The 27,420-nt window shown below is 36.4% G+C and overlaps 1 protein-coding gene across 1 annotated transcript; it reads right to left on the reverse strand.

The window, feature by feature from the left end:
* Nucleotides 1-4,023: 4,023 nt before the first annotated feature.
* Nucleotides 4,024-26,803, reverse strand: LOC128553321 (methylmalonyl-CoA mutase, mitochondrial-like; the record flags this gene model as incomplete). Its single annotated transcript, XM_053534456.1, is given in 13 exon segments — nt 4,024-4,129; nt 4,562-4,645; nt 6,984-7,160; nt 7,667-7,798; nt 9,120-9,199; nt 9,926-10,043; nt 16,200-16,334; nt 16,687-16,870; nt 17,353-17,459; nt 18,524-18,655; nt 21,171-21,299; nt 21,631-21,707; nt 26,745-26,803. Coding segments are annotated over 12 exon segments (1,429 nt in total), but the record flags the coding sequence as incomplete, so codon positions are not given.
* Nucleotides 26,804-27,420: the final 617 nt, after the last annotated feature.

The following is a 27,420-nucleotide window of genomic DNA, read 5'->3' on the forward strand; positions in this document are numbered from 1 at the left end:
GATCATCTACTTGGCATGTCCAGTCATCCCGCTAAATTTCAACACTATTGGCCTAGTGGTTCTCAAGTCACTGTTCAGGCTCCTGTGACCTTGACCTTTGATCAAGTGACCTCAAAATAAATAGGGGTCATCTACTCTGCATGTCCAACCATCATTCTAGGTCAAGTGGTTCTCAAGTTATTCTCAAGAAATTTTACATGACCAGGCCGCTGTGACCTTGACCTTTAATAGACTGACCCCAAAATCAATAGGGATCATCTACTCTGCATGTTCAATCATCCTATGAAGTTTCAACATTCTGGGTCAAGTGGTTCTCAAGTTATTTATCGGAAACTGTTTTCCATGTTCAGGCTCCTGTGACTTTGACCTTTGATCAAGTGACCTCAAAATAAATAGGGGTCATCTACTCTGCATGTCCAATCATCCTATTAAGTTTCAACATTCTAGGTCAAGTGGTTCTCAAGTTATTCTCCAGAAATGATTTTACATGACCAGGCCCCTGTGACCTTGACCTTTAATAGACTGACCCCAAAATCAATAGGGATCATCTACTCTGCATGTTCAATCATCCTATGAAGTTTCAACATTCTGGGTCAAGTGGTTCTCAAGTTATTGATCGGAAATTGTTTTCCATGTTCAGGCTCCTGTGACCTTGACCTTTAACAGCGTGACCCCAAAATCGATAGGTGTCATCTACTCTGCATGTTCAATCATCCTATGAAGTTTCAACATTCTGGATCAAGAGGTTCTGAAGTTATTGATCGGAAATGGTTATCAATGTTCAGGCCCCTGTGACCTTGACCTTTAATGGAATGACCCCAACAAGAGGGCCATGATGGCCCTATATCGCTCACCTGTTATCATTGCACTTGAGGACAAGAAGGTCCTCAGAAAAAATATCTAAGTCCAAAGGCCAGGAACAACAAAGGAAAGAAATTTAACCAAAAAGAAAAAAAAATTCTTACCAGGTACAGATATGTCAAAATACACCTAAAAATTGGAGGTACCATCCATGTTGTACCACAGAAAAGTGGTCTCGGTTTTTCCCTACGGCCAATAATAAAAATGTTACTAAAATAAGCTATTTATAGTAACGTAAAAGGGAAGTAATTAACAAGAGGGCCATGATGGCCCTATATCGCTCACCTGTTATCATTGCACTTGAGGACAAGAAGGTCCTCAGAAAAAATATCTAAATCCAAAGGACAGGAACAACAAAGGGAAGAAATTTAACCAAAAAGAAGGAAATAATTCTTACAAGGTATAGATATGTCAAAAAACACCTAAAAATTGGAGGTACCATCCATGTTGTACCACAGAAAAGTGGTCTCGGGTTTTCCCTATGGCCAATAATAAAAAAGTTACTAAAAATAAGCTATTTATAGTAACATAAAAGGGAAGTAATTAAAAAAAATATTGTAAGTGAACAAAAGAAGGATCTGCCAAATAAATATGTTGGCATAAATAAAATTTCAGATCAGTATGTTCATTAGGTACGGAGATATACCCATTTTAATTTGAAATAAAGGGAGGTAATTTGACATAAAATCAGTCCATAGTTATCTACCCTGATTGTCTCAGTCCAACTAATAACAATAATGAAATTTCAAATAAGTCCTGTAAGTACTTACTGATATAAATCCATTTTGATTACAATCAGGGGAGGTAATCAGATATAAAATAACTCTGGAACCTACAACTGGATCTGATTTGTCATGGAATCCAAGATTTATTGTTGTTGAAGATATTTTGGAAGTTTGTATCAAATAAAACCATAAATGAAGTCTCTATAATGGCTGCAAAAGCCAAAATAGCCGATTTTGGACCTTTAAGGGGCCATAACTCTTGAACCCAAGATGGAATCTGGCCAGTTCAAGAAAGGAAGCAAGATCTTGTGGTGATACAAGTTGTGTGCAAGTTTGGTTAAAATCAAATCAAAAATGAAGCTGATATTGTACAGACAAGGTCAAAATAGCTAATTTTGGCCCATTCAGGGGCCATAACTCTGGACCCCATTAAGGAATCTGGCCAGTTCAATAAAGGAACTGAGATCTTATGGCAACACAAGTTTTGTGCAAGTTTGATTAAATTCAAATCATAAATGAAGCTGCTATTGTGCAGACAAGGTCAAAATAGCTAATTCTGGCCCTTTCAGGGGCCATAACTCTGGAACCCATAAAGGAATCTAGCCAGTTCAAGAAAGGAACCAAGATCTTATAGTGATACAAGTTGTGTGCAAGTCTGGTTAAAATCAAATCATAAATGAAGCTGCTATTGTGCAGACAAGGTCAAAATAGCTAATTCTGGCCCTTTCAGGGGCCATAACTCTGGAACCCATAATGGAATCTGGCCAGTTCAAGAAAGGAACCAAGATCTTATGGTGATACAAGTTGTGTGCCAGTTTGGTAAAAATCAAATCATAAATAAAGCTGCTATTGTGCAGACAAGGTCAAAATAGCTGATTTTGGCCATTTCAGGGACCATAACTCTGGAACCCATAATGGGATCTGGCCAGTTCAAGAAAGGAACCGAGATCTTATGGTGATACAAGTTGTGTGCAAGTTTGGTTTAAACAAAATCATAAATGAAACCACTATCGTGCAGACAAGAAATTGTTGACGGACGGACGCACGCACGCACGCACGGACACACGACGGACGACGGACGAAGGGTGATCACAAAAGCAAACCTTGTCACTATGTGACAGGTGAGCTAAAAACAATAGGGGTCATTTATTCTGCATGAACAATCATCCTATGAAGTTTCAACATTCTGGGTCAAGTGGTTCTCTAGTTACTGATCGGAAATGGTTTTCAATGTTCAGGCACCTGTGACCTTGACCTTTAATGGAGTGACACCAAAATCAATAGGGGTCATCTACTCTACATGACCAATCATCCTATGAAGTTTCAACATTCTGGGTCAAGTGGTTCTCTAGTTATTGATCGGAAATGGTTTTCAATGTTCAGGCCCCTGTGACCTTGACCTTTGACGGAGTGACCCAAAAAACAATAGTGGTCATCTACTCTTCATGATCAATCATCCTACGAAGTTTCAACACTCTGGGTCAAGTGGTTCTCTAGTTATTGATCGGAAATGGTTTTCAATGTTCAGGCACCTGTGACCTTGACCTTTGCGAAGTGACCCCCAAAACAATAGCGGACATCTACTCTATATGACAAATCATCCTATGAAGTTTCAACATTCTGGGTCAAGTGGTTCTCTAGTTATTGATCAGAAATGGTTTTCAATCTTCAGGCACCTGTGACCTTGACCTTTGACGGAGTGACCCCAAAATCAATAGGGGTCATCTACTCTTCATGACCAATCATCCTATGAAGTTTCAACATTCTGGGTCAAGTGGTTCTCTAGTTATTAATCGGAAATGGTTTCCAATGTTCAGGCCCCTGTGACCTTGACCTTTGACGTAGTGATCCCAAAAACAATAGGGGTCATCTACTCTTCATGACCAATCATCCTATGAAGTTTCAACATCCTGGGTCAAGTGGTTCTCTAGTTATTGATCAGAAATGGTTTTCAATGTTCAGGCCCCTGTGACCTTGACCTTTGACGGAGTGACCCCAAAAACAATAGGGGTCGTCTACTCCAGCAGCCCTACAATCCTATGAAGTTTGAAGGTTCTAGGTCAAATGGTTCTCCAGTTATTGCTGGGAAATGAAGTGTGACGGACGGACAGGGCAAAAACAATATGTCTCCGCTCTTCTTCTTATAGAAGCATTATCAGTCTGCTACAAATTGTACTGATTTTACAGTTTGGAAAAGCTGATAAGAAGCAGAAATGAAACGTTTGCACTTTTGATTATATGTAGCAGGCTGTAAGCAGAGTAGAAACACAAAAATTGATTTGTACAGATTTCTATATTCATCATTCAAACCTTAAAGAATATAGTTTGGCCTGAATGCATGAAAAATACCTGGCTATGGAAGCAACTGCTTTTGGATTAAGTGATTCCTATGGCCGACATATGGATTCATCACGAAAAAATGTTTTAAATGCATTACCTAAATTGCTGTCAATTCTAGCCTGTCTTTTTGCTGCACATTCCTCAATCCTTAATTTAGGCATACCAGAGGCAACAGCCTTGGCCATTCCACCCATCTCTTCTATCTAAAAATATAGTACAGAATCTCTGTCCACTTTTCATACCCTACTGTAATGAAATAGTGCTTAAAAGAAAGACATTCATTTGACCTGGCCTGGTTAAATCCAAGAGAGCCGAAAATATTCCAGATCAAGCTGTTATAATGGCACTTTTATTATATACCTGCACATATTCTCTAAAATGTGACTGTAACTCCTCAGAAACAAAGAACTAATGCTGAAAATAGTCCAGATACATGAAAATCACAGAACAGATTTCAGCCTTCACTAGCCCAACAAAGGTTTTTTATTTCCATCCATTTGTATTATCTAAGACCTTATTTTTACAGCACATTTACAGGTATATAAATGTGACAATTATTTCACCAAAGCTGTCTTTGTATTCTTACTGCATTATCACAACTAGATGCAACAAAAAAGGTTATGACTTAGGTTTACCTCATTGATAACATTCAGTGCTGCCTCATAAATTTCATTAGTCATACTCTCCATCATGTAAGATCCACCCCAGGGATCTGCTACCTGGCGAAACAAAACAAGAAATTATAAATATTTTACAAGACAAGTAGTACTCAAAATTTATTTGATTTATAGTTACTGCAGGATAGCTTCGGTCAAATAGTTTAAAGCCATTAAACTCTTAACATAAAATTTCATGGTATTGGCCAAAATGGCTATTTTGAATGAACATGACCTTGTGCATTACTTCAAGCAAATATACCGGTATTAAAAAAACCTGTATGGTCAAATAACCAAATCAAATGTTATTTAAGATTGACTGATTTGGATTTCACTGCGCACTAACATAGCACAGGTTATACGACCCCAAACAGGACTTAATATTTCATCTCATTTACATAAAAATAACAAGAGGACCATGATGGTCCTGAATCGCTCACCTCTTCCCACATGACCCAGTTGATAAACATTCAGACCAACTTTCATACAGATCCCATGAAAAATATGGCCTCTAGAGAGGTCACAACGTTTTTTCATTATTTGACCTCCTGACCTACTTTTTGAAGGCATGTGACCCACTTTCGAACTTGACCTAGATATCATCAAGATGAACATTCTGACCAATTTTCATGAAGATCCATTCACAAATATGGCCTCTAGAGATGTCACAAGGTTTTTCTATTTTTAGACCTACTGACCTAGTTTTTGACCGCACATGACCCTGTTTCCAACTTGACCTAGATATCATCAAGATGAACATTCAGACCAACTTTCATACAGATCCCATAAAAAATATGGCCTTTAGAGAGGTCACAAGGTTTTTCTATTATTTGACCTACTGACCTAGTTTTTGACGGCACGTGACCCACTTTCGAACTTGACCTAGATATCATCAAGATGAAAATTCAGACCAACTTTCATACAGATCCCATGAAAAATATAGCCTCTAGAGAGGTCCCAAGGTTTTTCTATTATTTGACCTACTGACCTAGTTTTTGAAGGCACGTGACCCAGTTTCGAACTTGACCTAGATATCATCAAGGTGAACATTCTGACCAATTTTCATGAAGATCTCATGAAATATATGGCCTCTAGAGAGGTCACAAGGTTTTTCTATTTTTAGACCTACTGACCTAGTTTTTGAAGGCACGTGACCCAGTTTCGAACTTGATCTAGATATCATCAAGATGAACATTCAGACCAACTTTCATACAGATCCCATGAAAAATATGGCCTCTAGAGAGGTCACAAGGTTTTTCTATTATTTGACCTACTGACCTAGTTTTTGATGGCACGTGACCCAGTTTCGAACCTGACCTAGATATCATCAAGGTGAACGTTCTGACCAATTTTCATGAAGATCTTGTGAAATATATGGCCTCTAGAGAGGTCACAAGGTTTTTCTATTTTTAGACCTACTGACCTAGTTTTTGATGGCACGTGACCCAGTTTCGAACTTGACCTAGATATCATCAAGATGAACAACCTGACCAACTTCCATAAAGATCCCACAAAAAATGTGACCTCTAGAGATGTCACAAGGAAAAGTTTACGGACGGACGCACGGACGATGGACGCTGCGCGATCACAAAAGCTCACCTTGTCACTTCGTGACAGGTGAGCTAAAAACATGAGGCATGGAATCGAAACACTTATTCCTAATGCAGTCATGAAATTACAGCAAAATCAAGTGTTCAGACCCTATAAATTGCCTCAGGGTAAGACAGTGGTTCCAATTCATTTTATACCTAGATTGTCCAAAAATACATGGGGCTGTGATTTAAGAAACAGATCAAAAGAGCTGTTCATAAATAAAAGTGCCTGCTCTCCCTGCCCCCAACCCCAACCCAAAACCCCAACCCACTCAATGGCGTATCAGAGTTAACTGGGCATGTGATTTTCAACCTAAAGTAGGCTGTGACCTTGAAATTTTACCAAATGACCCAAAAAGATGATAGGGATCATCCACTGAAGTCTGAATCCAGAGAAGTGGGCTATGAAGTTTAATGGAAGTAGACAGGATCATTCTCCAGTCAATGATCATTAACCATTTTAGTCTTAATGTCACTTTGACCATGACCTAATAGCTTCGGACAATAGGGTTTTTCTCTTCTGAATACAGGCAATTATGCTATTAATTTTGAATGTCACAGCTGAAAGCCTTCTCCAGTTATTGAAAGAAAATCATTTTTAGTCTTCAGGTTACTCTGACCTTGACCTCTGACCTAGTTACCCCCAAAACAGTATGGGTCATCTGCTTACCGCAGTCAATCATCCTTTGAACTTTTGCAGCAGTTGGCCAAACTTGTCTTTTGATACTGAAACCAAATAATCTAACGACCGATAGACCTACTTACCAACATCAGCAAAATAGAAACAATCCTACGTTCAACTCAAGTACCTTTGTGATGCCAGATTCTTCCTGCAGAATGATCTGTGTGTTTCTTGCAATTCTAGCACTGAATGGTGTAGGAAGTCCAAGGGCCTCGTCGAAAGAGTTTGTATGTAATGACTGAGTACCACCAAATACAGCTGCCATGGCCTCAATACATGTACGAATAATATTGTTGTATGGATCCTGGAAATATATTGAGTCACGGTTTCCATATTTGTAATCACTTCTAAATATTAATAAACAACTGACAATTTTGCTGCAAAAAGTTGGTTTCCAAGATCAACAAATGCTTTTTTGAGATTTTTAGTAAAATCAACTGTTGTAATTCATGACCTTCATGACTCCACTCTGAAAATGTACTGTTATTTCTTGGGACTGTAAGACAGACAGAAGCAAAAAGAAAATTTAGCATTTTGAAGTTTAAGCCACAGTTTCAGACTTTAAGCCTTGATGAACACAGAAGCAGATAAACTGTCAAATGACTATTTTTTAATGTACGTGTATGTGAAACGGATCACTTCCTTACACTATGATTTCCATGACTAACCCTTCACAGTTAAGTGATATGGTAAACTGACACTGTTAACTGTGTCATCATTGGCCAGTCTGAGAACAAACTCCTAAGAGGCTGGGAACTGTCTGTCCCACAGAGCCCCGAACCACTTGTTTTCTTAAGACAGAAAATATACCTGTTCTGTCAATGACCAGCCTGAAGTCTGGGAGTGGGCTCTTAGCAGCAGAGATTTTGGGTTTTGAGGTTTGAACTTTTCATTCACCAGATGTGCCCAAAGCCTTCTTGCAGCTCTCAACTTGGCTATTTCCTGTAATAAAAGAAAATTACCTGTTAAATTGCATAATTATATAAATATAATACTAGTAATGATATTTCTTTTCTAGAAAGATACCTTATGCTTTCCAAGTGGATAGTTTTAAGTAAATGATTATCAGCTGAAAACAAGAGCTGTCTCCATAGGATGACACATGCCCCTGATGGCACTTAGAATGAATAGTTATGGCCGATGTTAGAGTTTAGGACCTTTGACCTACAGACCTGGGTCTTGCGCGCGACACGTCATCTTACTGTGGTACACATTTATGCCCAATAATTTTAAAATCCATGCATGAATGACAAAGATATGGACCGGACACGCCCATCAATGCACTATCATGAAATATGACTTTTAACGTCTAAGTGTGACCTTTACCTTTGAGCTACGGACCTGGGTCTTGCGCGCAACACGTCGTCTTACTGTGGTACACATTCATGCCAAGTTATTTGAAAATCCATCCATCGATGACAAAGATATGGACCGGACATGAATGCACTATCATGAAAAATGACCTTTAACGTCTAAGTGTGACCTTGATCTTTGAGCTACGGACCTGGGTCTTGCGCGCGACACATCGTCTTACTGTGGTACACTGTGGTACACATTCATGCCAAGTTATTTGAAAATCCATCCATGGATGACAAAGATATGGACCGGACACAAATGCACTATCATGAAAAATGACCTTTAACGTCTAAGTGTGACCTTGACCTTTGAGCTACGGACCTGGTTCTTGCGCGCCACAGATCGTCTTACTGTGGTACACATTCATGCCAAGTTATTTGAAAATCCATCCTTTGATGACAAAGATATGGACCGGACACCAAAATTGCGGACAGACCGACAGACTGACAGACCGACAGACGGTTCAAAAATTATATGCCTCCCTTCGGGGGCAAAAAAAAACTGTTTCATGTACAAAAATTGCTGTCTTCTGAAAGTCAATGGTTTAGGCATTTTAGTTGGAAACATCTCACTGCAAACCTTTTTTTTTTTTCCAAATGAACACTAGTAACAAGTTAGAAGAGAGTGGATCAAACCTGAGTCCCCTGGTTTCCATAAATTAACATCTTACCACTCAGTCTACTCTCAAACTAAATGAGCTAATAGGACAATTTTCATGTATGTCATTAACTATTATAGACATACTGGAAAAAACAATCAACCATACAGTGTGACGGCTTCCTAACCTGATTTCTGACCCTTGAGATTTTCTAATATATCTGATGACAACAGTTAAAAGTTCAAAATCAGCTTGTCTCAACCACTAAACTATGGAAAGCCAGAATAATGTTTATTCATTAAGACTCACCATATACATGTTCATACCAATTCCCCAGAAGAATGACAGTCTTGGTGCAAACTTGTCCACATTCAGACCTCGCTCGATACCTGAAGAAAGAACAGGATATACTGGTATAGACCTGAACATGAAAATCCTCAGAAAAGTACTTTATTATAGTATCACAAAAACATAATATTTTGAAGCAGACAAATAACAATTCAATCAGGAAGAAAGGTCTACAATAGAATAAACAACTGTTTAGTTCATTACATTATCTATCCAGGTTGAATAGACTTTAGTGGATGGAAATTTTAAATTCATCTCACTGTCATAGAAAATTTATTTATCATGGTTTCATATTTTATTGACAAACATATAAATATTACATTTCTTGCACACTAAACTGGCATTTCCAGTGATTTTACCCATGCCAGCAAAACCCACCCAGGCACCCCTCATGCCAGATGACTCTGATGCTGTTAATGGCAACCCAACATATTATATTCATGTATAAAATTAATGCACTGTTTATATATTTTTATCTAAAATTCTACAAAAATCAAATACCTTGATAGTTGCTCATTGTTCCCAGTAGCATTTTATTTCTCAATTCAGTTTTATCCTGCATAAGGGATGAACATACTTTTATCTGTTCCCTGAACAATGAATTTCATGTGCAAAACAATCTGGCTGCTTAAATTCTGATTGTCAGCTTCTTGATCTGCCTATTTGTCAGAATTTTTTTAATTGGAAATTATTCGTAGCCAATCCTCCCTGCTGAAAAAGACTTTTTGATATCCCTGATGACAAACAACACAACTATGTATACACACCAGTCCTAATGTACTGTAAACCATCTGCAATAGTAAATGCAAGCTCCAACACAGCATCAGCCCCTGCCTCCTGCATATGATAGCCAGATATCGAAATAGAGTTGAATTTTGGCATATTCTGAAACAAAAAGCAACAAACTGCACTTACTTAAAATCCATTACATCAGAACATTTACATGCACTTTAAATAACTTCTTTTCTAAATACTGGTTTTATAAGAGACATCATGAAAAGATTTGAAAAAAGAATAAACAAATGTGTGCCCCCATCAAATATAAGCCTGTTCTGAAAGTTGAGAGGCCAATGAGCCATAACTCTAGTGAATTCTGATATTTTTTTTTCATGCAGATCTACCATTATCTGTAAACGTCTCTGAAAATTTGAAACATTTGTTCAATAAGAAAAGAAACAAAACAAACATAAAATGAACACGTCAAAAAACAAATTCATCTTATTCGGTAGTAGACACCAACTTGACAAATGTTCAATTAACAGAAATTGACATTGCTGGTGACAAAATCAAATCAGTACATTGTATAAGGTACCTAGAGGCATTCTTAGATGAAAATCTTAGGTTTAAGGATCATGTCAAGAGAAAATGTCAAACCGCAATGGTTAATTATCTTAGAATCAAAAATATCAGAAAATACCTTACTAAAGAGGCTACTGAAATTCTGGTATTATCACTGGTCATTTCACATATAGATTATTGCAATGCAATATTGTATGGTATTCCTCAGTGTGAAGTTCAGAAAATGCAAAGGATACAAAACATGTGTGCCAAACTTGTTTTAAGACTCAGCAAGTACGACAGTTCAAAACAAGCTCTGTTCCTACTACATTGGCTTCCTATCAAAGCTAGAATTAAATTTAAGATTTTAACTGTCATGTTTAATTGTTCAATCGGCCAGGCTCCACCTTACCTGATTGCAGTATTATCGGAACAAGCACCAAGACGTAGTTTAAGGTCGTCAGACTCTGTTACAGGTTGTTACGAGGTACCATTTAAAAAACGTAAAACATTTGGTGATAGAAGTTTTCAAACTGTAGGGCCGAAACTATGGAAAAAATTACCAGTAGATGTGAGAATTTCTCATTCAGTAGACACTTTTAAGAAAAAGCTCAAACCACTGTTTTTCAGAAGCTTTGAATCATGGTTTTGATTATTTTTCTGTTGGTGGACTGAATATGGTAGAAACGCTGAGTATGCTCTACTATGTAGTGTGATCGACGTATGCTTAATACACAATGTTGTAATTTGCACTGTATAATAATTTTGTCAATTATGTCGTGTTTCATTGTTTGATACCACTATGTATATATTTTATCATAAAATTTTTAATTTAATGTACAACGCCAGTGAATATACTATGTGTAAAATTAGGCGTTTAATCAAATAAAGCAGTTTCAGTTTCAGAGTTTGTCAAGACATACATACGGACAGACATACATATGTACGGATGGAGAGACATATGTACTGACAGATATTCATATATATATTCATAGACAAAGACAGATACAAACAGGCATACATATTTGAGTACTGGCAGACACAGACACATACATACAGACATAGATGCATAAAGACAGACATATACATATGGACAGAAATACATAAAGACGGACGTTCCTACATGATGGATACTTATGTGGCTACTCTTTTGTTCTCTCTGTTCTTTTAGCCACGTAAGAGAAAAATAGCCACATAAAAGCCTTACGGAATGAATGACATCAAAGAACAAGAGGACCATGATGGTCCTGAATCGCTCACCTCTTCCCACATGATCCAGTTTTGAGTATGACGTCGTTTTTTCTATTATTTGACATAGTGACCTAGTTTTTGAGCTCATGTGACCCAGTTTTGAACTTGACCTAGATATTATCAAGATAAAAATTCTGACCAATTTTCATGAAGATCCATTGAAAAGTATGGTCTCTAGAGAGGTCACAAGATTTTTCTATTATTTGACCTATTGCCCTAGTTTTTAAGGCACGTGACCCAGTTTCAAACTTGACCTAGATATCATCAAGGTGAACATTCTGACCAATTTTCATGAAGATCCATTCAAGGGTATGGCCTCTAGAGAGGTCACAAGGTTTTTCTAATTCAAGACCTCCTGACCTAGTTTTTGATCGCAGTTGACCCAGTTTCAAACTTGACCTAGATATCATCAAGATAAACATTCAGACCAACTTTCATACAGATCCCATGAAAAATATGGCCTCTAGAGAGGTCACAACGTTTTTTCATTATTTGACCTACTGACCTACTTTTTGATGGTACGTGACCCACTTTCGAACTTGACCTAGATATCATCAAGATGAACATTCTGACCAATTTTTATGGAGATCCATTCACAAGTATGGCCTCTAGAGAGGTCACAAGGTTTTTCTATTTCAAGACCTACTGACCTAGTTTTAGACTGCACATGACCCTGTTTCGAACTTGACCTAGATATCATCAAGATGAACATTCAGACCAACTTTCATGAAGATCCATTGAAAAATATGGCCTTTAGAGAGGTCACAAGGTTTTTCTATTATTTGACCTACTGACCTAGTTTTGATGGCACGTGACCCACTTTCAAACTTGACCTAGAAATCGATCAAGATGAATATTCAGACCAACTTTCATACAGATCCCATGGAAAATATGGCCTCTAGAGAGGTCACAAGGTTTTTCTATTATTTGACCTACTGACCTAGTTTTTGATGACACGTGACCCACTTTCGACTTTGATTTAGATATCATCAAGGTGAACATTCTGACCAATTTTCATGAAGATTTCATGAAATATATGGCCTCTAGAGAGGTCACAAGGTTTTTCTATTTCAAGACCTACTGACCTAGTTTTTGACCGCACATGACCCAGTTTCGAATTTGACCTAGATATCATCAAGATGAACATTCAGACCAACTTTCATACAGATCCCATGAAAAATATGGCCTTTAGAGAGGTCACAAGGTTTTTCTATTATTTGACCTACTGACCTAGTTTTTGATGGCACGTGACCCAGTTTCGAACCTGACCTTGATATCATCAAGATGAACATTCTGACCAATTTTCATGAAGATCTTATGAAATATATGGCCTCTAGAAAGGTCATAAGGTTTTTCTATTTTTAGACCTACTGACCTAGTTTTTGACCGCACGTGACCCAGTTTCGAACTTGACCTAGATATCATCAAGATGAACATTCAGACCAAATTTCCTACAGATCCCATAAAAATATGGCCTTTAGAGAGGTCACAAGGTTTTTCTATTATTTGACCTACTGACCTAGTTTTTGAGGGCACGTGACCCAGTTTCGAACTTGACCTAGATATCATCAAGGTGAACGTTCTGACCAACTTTCATGAAGATCTTGTGAAATATATGGCCTCTGGAGAGGTCACAAGGTTTTTCTATTTTTAGACCTACTGACCTAGTTTTTGAAGGCACGTGACCCAGTTTCGAACCTGACCTAGATATCATCAAGACGAACATTCTGACCAACTTTCATGAAGATCCATTGAAAATTATGACCTCTAGAGAGGTCACAAGGTTTTTCTATTTTTAGACCTACTGACCTAGTTTTTGATGGCACGTGACCCAGTTTCGAATTTGACCTAGAATTTACCAAGATGAACATTCTGACCCATTTTCATAAAGATCCCATGAAAAATCTGACCTCTAGAGATGTCACAAGGAAAAGTTTACGGACGCACGGATGCACAGACGATGGACACTGCGGGATCACAAAAGCTCACCTTGTCACTTCGTGACAGGTGAGCTAAAAAGTACAGTTACCTATTGTTCCTACAGCCACCTAAGTATGCAAATGTGTGCTCAGACGCACATATATATGGACAGCCTAATGCAAATTTATATGCACCATCTTCCAATATTTGACGCTAGAAAACAGAGCGTAACAAAAGTGCCAAACTGTCACAATATAATATTATGCTCATCACAGCAAATTACTTTTGACTTTCAACAGACTAGTTGCTAATTTTCTCAATTTCAACTCATTAAAGGTCCATAACTCTAGAGAACAAGGACTATCTCAGTGGCTGGTTATCAAATTTGGCCAAGACATTATGCCAAGATATTATGCCCATAAATATTATGACAAAGTTTGGCTAACACTAAGGTAAGAAATGCTTAAGTTATTAAGATGCACTGTCAATTTTCAGCAATTTGAAGTAATTCAAGGGTCATAACTCAAAGAGTGACAGGAACTATTCGACTGGTTATCAAACTTGTCTCAGATATTATGCCAGAAAAGATTATGACCAACTTCGGTGAACATTTGGTTAGAACTACTCAAGCTAGAGGCCAGACAATGTCAGTTTTTGTAATTTTTAGTAGTTCAAGGGCCATTATTCAAAAGCCCCTGGGATGACCTTAACGGTTATCAAATCTGGCTGACATATTATGCCCATATACATTGTGATCCATTTTGGCAAGGTCTGTATAAGAACAACTTAAGTTAGAGTGCAGAAAATTTTGGTAATTTTGAGTAATTCACAGACCATAATTCCTGTGTCCAAGTTTAGTTTTATTTAGTTTTGTTTATGATGAGTTTAGAATCACAATCACACAACTTAAGTGATATACTTTATAAAAAAATTAGAAACATTTGACAGTTTTATCAATTAACACAAGGATTGCAAATCAAATTATTCATGATTTGATCAACATTCCCATTTAAAGGGGTCTGGGCTTTATTTTATGTTTCACAGACATGACAGATAAATGATGCTATGTTGCACTTCCTTTTCTCAAACATGTAGAACTACTTTAAAAACTTGAAGGATCAAACAGTAACTCCTTTATTACTACTGATAACATTAATATCTGACTGATGTATTTTGTTGTTACAATTTGGCACCTTATATAGCTAGCATAACCTCTAAGATTTGGAAACAGTACTGACCTACTGACCTAAATATTATCAAGATTAACATTCTGACCAAGTTTCATTAAGATATGGTCATAAATGTGGCCTCTAAAGTGTTAACTAGCTATTCCTTTGATTTGACCCCGTGACCTAGTTTTTGACCCGACATGACCAAGATTCGAACTTGACCTAAAGATCAACAAGTTTAACATTCTGACTAAGTTTCATGAAGATACAGTCATAAATTTGGCCTCTAGAGTGTTAACAAGCCTTTCCTTTGATATGACCTAGTGACCTAGTTTTTGACCCCACCTGACCCATATTTAAACTTGACCTAAAGATCATCAAGATTTACATTCTAACCAAGTTTCATTAAGATATGGTTTTTGACCCAACATGACCCAGATTCAAACTGGACCTTAAGATCATCAATATTAACATTCTGACCAAGGTTCATGAAGATACAGTCATAAATGTGGCCTCTACAGTGTTAACAAGCTTTTCCTTTGATCTGACCTGGTGACCTAGTTTTTAACCCCAGATGACCCAATATCGAACTTGTCCAAGACTTTATTGAGGATAACACTCTGATCAAGTTTCATTAAGATTGGGCCAAAATTGTGACCTCTAGAGTGTTAACAAGCTTTTCCTTTGATTTGACCTGGTGACCTAATTTTTGAAGCCAGATGACCAAATATCGAACTCATCCAAGATTTTATTAAGGGTAACATTCTGACAAAGTTTCATTAAGATTGGGCCAAAAATGTGATCTCTAGTGTGTTAACAAGCTTTTCCTTTGATTTGACCTGGTGACCTAGTTTTGATCCCAGATGACCCGATATCGTACTCGTCCAAGATTTTATTGAGGGTAACATTCTGACCAAGTTTCATTAAAATTGGGCCAAAATTGTGACCTCTAGGAGTGTTAACTAGCTTTTCGTTTGATTTGACCTGGTGACCTAGTTTTTGACCCCATAAGACCCAGATTCAAACTTGACCTAAAGATCATCGACGACGGACACAGGGCGATCACAAAAGCTGTCAGTGGAGAGCAACACCAGACTACTGTCATTAACAAAAGTCTAGGAATAAAATTAATGAAGAAACTTGAAAAGGGGGCATAACTATAACAAGAGCTGTCGGATGACAGCGCGCTCAACTATTCGAAGAATTGATTGAAGAATGGGGTCAAAATATTACCACAGATATTCAGACAAAAGAAAAAAAAAAGATTAGACAAACAATGTTCCTGTATTTGTGTATACCAGCTTATGTACAAAAACTTAATCAAATGGGGTGCAGATGCCTAAAGACGAGTGAGTGCAATTAGCTCCACCTATTCTTTAAACAGTTAGACTAAAATTGTCTTTATAAATGTACAATTTATTACCTTAGATGTGTACTCAAAGATGTCTCCAATCACCTTCATGGAGGGCTCCGGAGGAAAGATATATGTGTTACGCACCATGAACTCTTTCAGGATGTCATTCTGAATGGTTCCTGCTAACTCTGCTTGCTTTGCTCCCTACAGTTAATGAAGGTAAATGTCTAATATATTACAACATTTAAAAACAGACATCATTTTCTATAAACTATCAAAACGACTACTTTCATGAGCAAAACAATATAGACATATTCTATTTAGCAGGCTTCAAAATTTCCCACTGTAGTCACTTTTTTAAAATTTAGTTTTTTACTGAAAAAATGACACAAGATTTTTCACAGGGAGCATATTAAAATCTACCTAGAAGTGACTAAATAATGTGCTGACTTTTTATTCCCAATTACATAGGAAAATATTTCCTAAGCCATACCCCTTTAACAGGAAGCAAAACCACCTGTTCATTAAACATTTCCTACAGTCTATAATGCAATACCTGTTCTTCAGCTGCGACAACATACATAGCAAGAATCGGCAGGACTGCTCCATTCATTGTCATAGACGTAGAGATCTTGTTCAGAGGTATGCCAGCAAATAGTAAGTTAGTGTCGTCAACAGAATCTATAGCTACTCCAGCCATACCTACATCACCATGGACACGGGGGTTATCAGAATCATACCTTGAAATAAACTTGAAACTTGTACACAAGGTTTTATACACTCTAATGTCAGTATGCACTTTTCCAGTACAGAGTAGTTAAAAAGAAGTTATAAAGCACCACTTAAATATAAACTGGCCAACTGAAAATTGCACAACCTGCCTTGAATGACATTTTGTCTTGAAGCATAGGTTCTAATTTCATATTTCACAAGTATTTTACGGTAGTTACATGAGGTATCTTGAACAAACGGTTATACCATTTAACAAAGATTACTGCTTAAACAGCTGAGGTTCAAACTTCAACGGGGCTCACTTTAACACGATAGATTTCTGGCAATTCTTACCAGTACAAAATTATTATCAACATAATTTAAACACACCTTTTCCACATAAAATGGTAGCAAAGGCATACAAAATAGTAAGACTTATCATCTGCGAATGCTAAAACAACGTTCACAAAAAATATGAAGTGGAAGAACATGCAAACTGAAAATGACTTACCCTCTGTGAGTAGCCAGATCAAAAGCAACACTGAGACCCTGCTGTCCTGCCTTGATGTTATCCCTGTAAAATTTGTTACTTTCTTCCACTGTACTGAACCCTGCATACTGAAATACATCAAGTGTATTTGAACGTTGGATATAGGTTATATATCACATTTAACCTTCACCCTGCTAAATTTCTAAAATGGACTGGTCCATCATTCAATTTGGGCAGTACCATTTATTATTTAAACAGGTGTTCACTGAACATTTACTGACTGAATAGCGAACAGTGCAGACCATGATCAGACTGCACGGATCACTTGCCACCAGCAGGCTAAGGGTTAAGTTACCCAGTGTTCTTGTATTCTGTACCAACTTCTACCGGTGTATAGTGGTTGGGAGGATGAATAACCTCAGACAAATCATCTTCTGTAAAATAGTCATAGTGAACATTTGCCTTGCATTAAAATGAAATTTAGTTGTCATCTGCTGATGTATAATCATGAAAAAGTTGGTCTACTGTTTGATTAACAGTGACCTTTCATTTCTGTCAGAATGTGATGATCTGCCATTGTCATAGCCTCTACTCCATCTAAACAGCTGATCGCATGTACTGACATGCTGCCGTTTGACTGAGGCCTGATAGGGTAGCCAAGTTTGGAGCTCTATGTATGCCAAAGCTCCAAAATCATCTTAGTCTGGTATTGAACAACTGTCAGGCCCAAGACAAAAGTATTTGATATTAATAAGTGGCCTGTGTATATACAGTCAGGTAAATAACACCATCTGGATCTAAAGACTGCTAGATTGGTTTCTTGTTTTGTCATTTACTCTGCAGTCTAACCTGGTAAAAAGACCACTTGAGCCGTGCCATGAGAAAACCAACATAGTGGGTTTGCGACCAGCAAGGATCCAGACCAGCCTGCGCATCCGCACAGTCTGGTCAGGCTCCATGCTGTTCGCTTTTAAAGCCTATTGGAATTGGAGAAACTCTTAGCGAACAGCATGGATCCTGACCAGACTGCGCGGATGCGCAGGCTGATCTGGATCCATGCTGGTCGCAAACCCACTATGTTGGTTTTCCCATGGCACGGCTCACTTCTTGTCTCTCCCAAGGGTGGTCTTCACAGACAGGTTCTTACAGTAATTACAATGAAAGGTAAATAACAGCTTGCTGAAATATATACCTGTCTAATGGTCCAGGGTCTGTGAGTGTACATGGTGGCATATGGGCCTCTGGTAAATGGGTATGAGCCCGGGATTTCTTTGTCTGTTCTCTGTGTATCATCAGTGGTGTAGACTGGTTTAACATTGATTCCCTGAAGAAAACACCACACAAATTAAAGAAAACTGACAAGTTTTTTTTTTTAAATATTTTAAAAACTACATATTAAGTGATTTTTTGATAAACAAACTTGATACTGCCTAAAAGCCTTTATAAACACTTCATTTCTCTTTTCATTAAAAAATAACCTGGATAATGTTGACATTTTCTAACAAAACATTGTTCAGAAAGTCCCTTTAAAGATGTTTTTCACAATTATTTCTAGCGGACAGAATTTTTTGTAACTTTGCATATTTATAGATTAATGTATGACAAGTTAAAATAAAAAACAAAAATGATAGGTACCCGTGCTTTTTTTTTCAATATTCAAAGTTTATTAAGAACACCAAATCGGTATTTTGGTCTGAAGAAACAATACATACATGTCATAATAAAACTACTGCAAACAACTATTTATTCAAAGTTTCACTTTGATGTTACTGTTTATGCATCACAATTAATGAAACCACTATAACTATGCATAAAATGTCAACATATAGATATATTTACTCAGAAAAATTACTCTTGACAGATGTGGAAAGTATCTGAAACTGAGAAAAACACGAAGTATTTCTTAATGATATGAAAAATCTAGCGGACAGAATTTTACCAAATTTTATATTATGTAAGCTAGAACTAAGACAAAAAAATCTAAACCAAAAAAATAATATCAACCCGTGCTTGTTTTCAAGAAATATTAAAAAATATTCACTCCACCCACAAAAGTATTTTTTCATTACCCCACCCACTTAAAAATTATGAACATTTTTTTTTCTTACAAAACAAATTGCACAATGTTATAATCAGTTTTATAACTATTTTTCTTACTCACATGCGGAATAATGCTCCTTTAAGGTTGCATGCCTCTAGGTCAAATACATTTTGAGAAACGTGCTACACAAGCTTTCACATGCCATTTACATATATATTTGACCAAGTCAAGGGACATAAATCTGTTTTTACTCAGTGAAACCTCAAATAAAAGCACTGGTGCACAACTTCGCATGCTGAATTTAATTCTTGTGTTGTTTCATGACTCTTGGCGCATATACTTTTGAGGTATATGCGACACAAATGTTTAGACCCTTTATGTACAATTTGACTGTCAAGGGCCATAACTCTTGTCTTACTACGTGAAATGCGGGATGGGGCACAAAAAAGTATAACAACATTTTTAGGAAGTCACATTTGAACTTGAAGGAGATAGATCTACGTTAAGATTTTCTGGAATTTTATTTGATTTGGAGTCGGCTGCAACATTACTGGGCGAAATAGTTTACTTTCAAATTGGCTATCCACAATGTATTCGATTGGAGCACTTTCTACGACTACTCCTCCAATAAAACACCATCACTTTTAAAGGTAAAACATGGATGCACGACCTATATTGTCAGTAAATACGATATTTTTGCGCGAATGCGCTGCATATCCAACAATTATGCACTTTCGGCGGCGAATCCTGAACTTTACAGTGGTTATCGCTTGCTGCGAGATTGTGGTGCGCACAAAATATTGTGATGAACTCCTTTAAATGACATAATGTCAGCATATTACTTTTTTACCTTAAAACTGACAATTTGGTAAACTTAAAAAACATTTCTTTCAATCATACCCATCCGTTTTACCTACGAATACTATTTTATGTGCAGTATCAGCCCTTAAATGGTCATAATATTAGGTATCCTGAATTCCAATCACTTTAGATAAGGAAGTTAAAGAAAAGAAAGGGAAGATAAGATAAGACAGGCTAAAGTCATGCCATGCCTTTAACTTCCTTTACATGAAGAAGTCTTCATTGGTGTCCACCTCATATTTTAGATACTGCCTTTGGAAGCTAGCTTGGCTCTTCCAGAATCGTATGACCTTAACTTTGCTGATGTAAATTTTATATCATCAGCCAGTAGGGAGATGATTCAGTGAATAGCTGACGATTAATGTACAAGTGCAGTCTTATATATGTGGGATGAACTGCAGTGGGACACACTTCAGCACAGACACAACATGTCAGGAGCAGCCAGGCTATATAAAATTAGGTACAATCTTGTTTATGTTACTCCTGATCCTCTTCTATGGCAATCAGAAACCTGCCAAAATCCAAAACCAACAGTTCAACCAAATGTCCTGCAGCAAATCTGATTACCAACACAGCCACAGTTGTCCTTTCTGCCTAAAACTGAACACTGAGGAGCTTTAAGGCTGTTCTAGCAAACATCATCACATTTTAAATGACAGAGTTTGCTTCATCAGTTTTAAAAACAGTTACTTTTAGATGTAGTTATTATCCCTTACAGTTGTGCATGTACAGAACTTTAATTAAGTGATCAGTATTATACTCTTCTAGAGTGAGGCCGTCACTGAACATGAAGCTGATGTCATAAAATTTGAGTTACAAGCACTGCCTAAAACTCCAGCATGTGATTGGTTAATTCTGAACAAACTGTTGGAATTAACTAATGGTTAGTTTTCATTCTAAGACTAGTCTGTCATATTATTCTGAAAATAGATCTCACCTCTGGTGTTTTCCACATCAACGTTTTCTCCACATCTTTCCCCTTCAGTTCTTTAGCAGCAGCTGTCTTCCATTTCTCGTCTATAGGTTCTCTATGGATATTTCTACATCCACAGACAGGCAGCAACTTCTGTGTATAAAATAACTCAAACTTTTTCATATATATGAAAGTTACCAATCATAAAAGACAAATTTTAAAATATAAACTAGGTTTCCAGGTGTACTAGGCGTATCAGATTATTCCACATCCCATGTAATGCAATAAATTTTTAACATTGCCATTTTTAATCAAAGAAATAGAGATTTACTCTAATAATTTACCATTTTATTTTTGAAAAAAAAATTTCGAGTGAGATAATAAATTAGTTCTAGATGAAAAATATAAAATGAAAATAATAGTTTATATAAAATACCACGGAGGCTTTTACCACTAAAAGGGTAAGTACTAGCAGTCAACATACCTGTGTTGTGCGAGTTATTCCTCTGCACTGGAATACCCTCAACATCGTGTTGACAGATTACTAAACAGCACTTTAGTCTGAAAAATATATATTAATTAAATACAGATGGATGTCGGTACCTCAAATCAAGCGTTTTGCCTCAAAATAACCAAAATTTGACTTAAAATGGTATTTTGTGCAAATTACTTCAGGACGGGACTTGAAAATGTCTTTGAGACAGCCGAAATTTTGTGATAAACAAGTTTGAGATATGGAGTTTCAACTGTGTTTGTTTCTATACAAATTCATTGAAGCCAAATCACTTCAAATATTGATAAGGAACGTGGCGGTCTAGTGGTTAACTTATGGTTGCTTCAGACCAGGAAAAAAATTGTTTGAAATAAAACACTTAAACAGCAGACGGCGGTCATAATTCTATCATAAACAATTTTAGTTCAGACCATAATTTATGAAGAAAATGTTTAATTTGTGAAAAAGACATTATGGACAATCACATATGGTCAGTTCAAGCACTACGTGTCACTGGTTTATTAAAGACCAGTAAGGGGGGTTCTACTGTATATAAAAATCTCTGTCTACTATATAAATAACTCTGAAGCTGATTTTTTAATCATCTTGCTTTGCACTCAGTAATTAAAGCATTGTACTAGGAGGAAAAATAGGCCCAGGTAAGAATCTGTTACTAGATATAATAATGGTCACCACAAGAACTTTGTAGCTCATGTTGTCTTTTGAACTTATGTGATGTTTAATAAAGCTTACCTTTACATTTTATCTTCAACACTAGAAAAAATCTCAATAGTGGCTCAATACATAAGCGTGTAGTCCAAATAATAGGACATTTTGGGACAACATGATAACTTTAGACTGTCACTGTCCTGTCACATCCAAACTTATTCTGCATATTTCTGTCAGGAAATCCCCAATGAAATCTGTTGGGAACATTTTTTGGTGCAGGTACTATGTATTTGTAATGATTACATCTCTGATAATGAATTTATATGTTGACACTTAAAAGCATAAAACTGCCTTGCTGACATTTTTTAAATGTATATTTTGTGTTTTGTTTCTGCAATTTAGTGTCATCAGCATTCTACTGTGTATTGAAACCGGTGTTGGAATAGGTGTCTCCTCGCAACCATTCACATCATATTTCCAAAGATTTAAGTCTCCAATTTAATAGTCTTAAGACACAAAGTACACATTTCTTACCATCAAAAGAAGCGTGGTCATATGGTGAAACTGAAACTGAAACTGTTTTATTTGATTAAACGCCTATTTTTACGCAAAACATATTCAATGGCGTTTTACAAATACATAAAAATACGACAAAAATTAAGATATTTTAAATGACATATGACATAAATGGGCATAAATATCATTGTGAATAAACTATTTAGTAAGCATTAAAAAAAGATCAGGCATCAGATAAGATTAATAAAATATTAGAATATTAAGATACAGTAAGACAGCTGTTTGTTATTAAGTAAGAATAAGTGGGTTATTGCGACATGTCCACGGTGATAATTAATTGGCAGTGGCTATGATTACGGTACCGTAATCCTAGCCTCCAGTTCTAGGATTACGGAAGTTCCGTATTCCTAGACAACCCTATGAGGATAGGCTAGGACTACAAAAGTATTTAAGAGGCATCAAATATATGTTAGGTTATGCATAAATGACGTTGTAAACTTACTTATTTTTACTATTATTTCGTGCTATCTATCCGCTGTTTTGGGTTAGAATAATCTTAATGGCGGCGCGAGGAAATATTATAGAATTATCTATGTTTCATATATACCTGCATTTTTTTTCATCAAATCAACACAAATGGTCTTTAATAAGGCCATAATTAAAAAATTGTTTGTTTGCAGTGCTCCGACCCAGATTTTCAGGAGTGGGTAGGTAGGTAGGTATTTTTTTTTTTTTTTTTTTTTTTTTTTGTGTGTGTGTAAAGTCGGTGTACACAAATTTTCTCAGCAGACATTGAAACATATTCATGAATTTCAGAGAGTAAGAACATACATGGCAGACAAATTCTACCAGGAATTTCACAGAGCACTAACTTGCATGTAGACATTTATTAAACCAGATCTTTCATTTTATAATTAATCAAAATTAAAACTGAATGACAGAACTTTGGATATAGACCAAGAATGCAACGAAAGATCTGGACACTCCGAACCATCATTCCTTAAAACCTTTTACAGGACAGTTGTTCTGACTTCATGCAGATGCTGTCAGACCCTTAATGTATGAAATAATGGCATTTGTTGCATTTTGGTCTAAGTTTTGAGTACTCAAATGTCATCAATCTGGATACAGAAAGAGACAGAAGGTTTATAATGACCTCACTGCAGGCCTAAGCTGTCCAACCTGTTTTGGCGAGATGGGGGTGCGGAAGGTAGGCAAAGAAGAATGTTTGCTGCCATCCCCCTGGAAATGTTAAGAATATATTAATAAAATTGTGGCCTCTGTTACATCTCTTGACAGGAATGAAATAGCGGCCTCAGTTACAGTTTTTGACAGGAATGAAATAGTGGCCCCTATTACTTCTTTTGACAGTAATGAAAGGGCGGCCTATGCTACCTGTATTAATGAAATAGTGGCCTTTTTTACCTTTTGGACAATAGAAATGAAATGGTGCCCTCTGTTTACATCTATTGGTAGGAATGAAAATAATAGTGGCATCTGTTACATCTTTTGAAAGGAATGAAATGATGGCCTGTGTTTCATCTTTGTTAGGAATGAAATGATGCCAACTGTTACATTTTTGTCTAAATTTTGTGGGCACTGATATTATTTATCTGGACACAGGAAGTGTTGTTGCATATGAAATCCAGATTCCAGTCCAAAATTTGGCAGTAGGTATAGAAGATCGAATTCCAGAATATTTTTTAAATACAAGTTTGAAATGGTGGGTTCTGATACAAGTTCAACTTTGTTAAATAAAGGTAGCTTCTCGGGCAACTTGGGGCAGGGGAGCAGCATATAAGCCTACCAACCCCTCCACCCCAACCCTTTGAATACAGGTCTGTGTATAAGAGGGTGATTGTGACCAGCTGTGGAGCTTCTCATGCTTAATATTTAGTCTCCATTTTAGTGAAAATTAAGGCTTTAGAATTGAAAGGCTTCACTTTTAAACACAAGCTGAATTATGTCAAATTATGATTTAGTTCCTTTAAGTAAGGAACAAGAAACAAAGTTCACAGCACTTAAATTGCAAATCCATAAATCATATCAGTCCTTTTAAATCAAAGTGTATTAGGTAATACACAAATTGTACTTGTAGAATTAGGTCAAATTACATCACACCCATCACAACATTTAGCTGTCAAACTGCTTCCTTTCATCTTACATCAAAGGCCAAATGTGGACTCCCATCTTTCCTTTGAACTTAGCCGATTCCCATCTTTCCTTTGAACTTAGCCGACAAGTGCCAGTGTATTTTTCAAGATGTTTATGCAATTTTGTCACCAAATGTGTCGGATAAAACTGGAATTTAAAAGTTAAATCATGTTTGCAAGGAAAGGAAAATTAGGATTTACAAAAAAAATCGAGGTATGTGGCTTTATTACGTGTTCGAACAAGGTCTCAATTAATACATAAAAATGTGAATAGTTATCATTCAAGTTGCGGATTATTCTGGTGCATGATCAAAAATTCAGATGTCTGTTTAATTTATAAACTTTTAAATGTTGAAACTAATCAACAGAAAATCAGAATAATTTTTTAGACCGTGGTCATGTTGACTGACTCATTGGTCAGGTCCCTGGCACTGTGTCAGACGACATTGTTTATTAAAAGAATGAGTTCAACTTGGGATTTACGGCGAACTGACACAAACAGGTCATATACCGCCGAAACATTTGTTTACTGGAAAATAATAAATTAATTGTTTATCAAATATACATAGGTCACCGTAAAATCATGTGAGAAAGACTAAGTAAATATGTCTGAGCGACTTTCTCACTCGGATCGGAACTTGTGACTTCCGAAACACGTGCGAAGACGGCAATATGGTCGCGTACACTAAATGTTGAATGATCTGCTGTATATCAAAATACGAAAAGGAAAACGTCTGCTGAAAATGCATTTTGCATCAGAAAGGATCAAAACATATATAAAAAAAATTGCCCCCCTGAACTGCCTAAAAAATTATTTGGGTCGGGACGATTTTGATGGGGGCGGTCGGAGCACTGCAAACAAACAAATTTTTAATTATGGCTTAAAATACAATATTGTTATAAATAAAAAATCGAGTATAGAATATTTTTTTAAACCTAACTTTGACACTCATATTTCTATAATATTTCCGCGCGCCGCCATTAATATAGCATTTAAGATTATACTTACCCAAAATGGCGGATAGATAACATGAAAAAATAAGATAGGCATGAAAAATCGCTATTGTAATTAATTGAAATAAGAAGTTTTCAGCATCATTTATGCATAACCTAATATATATTTGATGCCTCTTAAATATTTCCGTAATCCTAGCCTATCCTCATAGGGTTGTCTAGGAATACGGAACTTCCGTATTCCTAGAAACGGAGGCTAGGATTATGGTACCGTAATCGTAGCCACTTCCTATTTAATTTACCGATGAATAATTGCTTTCGCATATAAAATGACGCGTGGAGAACATGTCACTTCCAGTAAACGAGATCTCATTCAGTTGCCACGTTTTCTTTGCGAGATTTGCTCTATATGCCTTTCAAGTTGCCGATCTATTTATTTTTATAGCTCTTTGGTCATCCCAACAAGCCAAATCTAAGAGTAAGGGTAAGCGTGTAACTTTTTGTATCATAGAAATACAATAAAGAGAAAAACACCACTATATCTGTCTTGACATTGCCCTTCCTATGATATATAACATTTGCATATTTATTTTTTCTCTTAAAAATATAAACAAGTTTTTTTTTTTAATAAAATGAAAGGTGAAGGCCACACAGACGAAGGTCAGGACAGCATTTTCTTTGAAAGGAAGAGTTGACAGCAATGACTTGTAGCTACAATTTATTCTACTGGTTTCAAGTTATTTCAGTTTTCAACAGAAATATGCAAAACCTTATTAATTTCATCGCAAATGCAAAAAAAAAAAAAAAATTAACCTGCTGATTTCTGTTTGCTATTTTCTTGCAAGCGAGGTAACTCTGCCACAGATATGCCTGATTGTAACATTTATGACGAAGAACAATGTTCTTAGATTTTGGCCGACAAGTTCTAATCTGTGCAATAGAAATTCTGTATTTTATTTAAATTGATTTGTTAGAATTATTTTTCTTTGTTTTACTATATAATGTGTGCTAATGTATGTGATCTGTGTAATTGCAAAAATAAATAATAATAATTTGATACAATATGTATATTTATAATTTCTGTTTTCTTTTTAAATCGTATGTAAGTAAGTAAGTAAGTAAGTAAGTAAGTAAGCTTTATTTAAAGTCGGCAAGAGGTTACAACAATACAACATAAGCTCATAAGAGCTTTTTAACCTACTACTTTTTTGTGACTGTTTATACATGTAGTAATAATAATAACAATAAGTAATATTTCTAGTTGCATCATTAAAACTCTTTAATATTTGTTTTCATAGCATATTAATCTGACCCAAGTAGTCCAGGAGCCAACTCGTGAAAATCACATCCTAGATCTATTCATGACGAGTAACCCGTCAATTGTCAAACGAACCAGTGTAATTCCAGGTATCAGTGATCATGATGCTGTCTGGTACAGTCAAACGCATCTGCCCAAAGAAAGCCCCAAAAACCGAGACAAATTCACCTC

This window comes from Mercenaria mercenaria, unplaced genomic scaffold, assembly GCF_021730395.1.
Source record: "Mercenaria mercenaria strain notata unplaced genomic scaffold, MADL_Memer_1 contig_3704, whole genome shotgun sequence".
In the NCBI taxonomy this organism is placed as follows: Eukaryota; Metazoa; Mollusca; class Bivalvia; order Venerida; family Veneridae; genus Mercenaria; species Mercenaria mercenaria.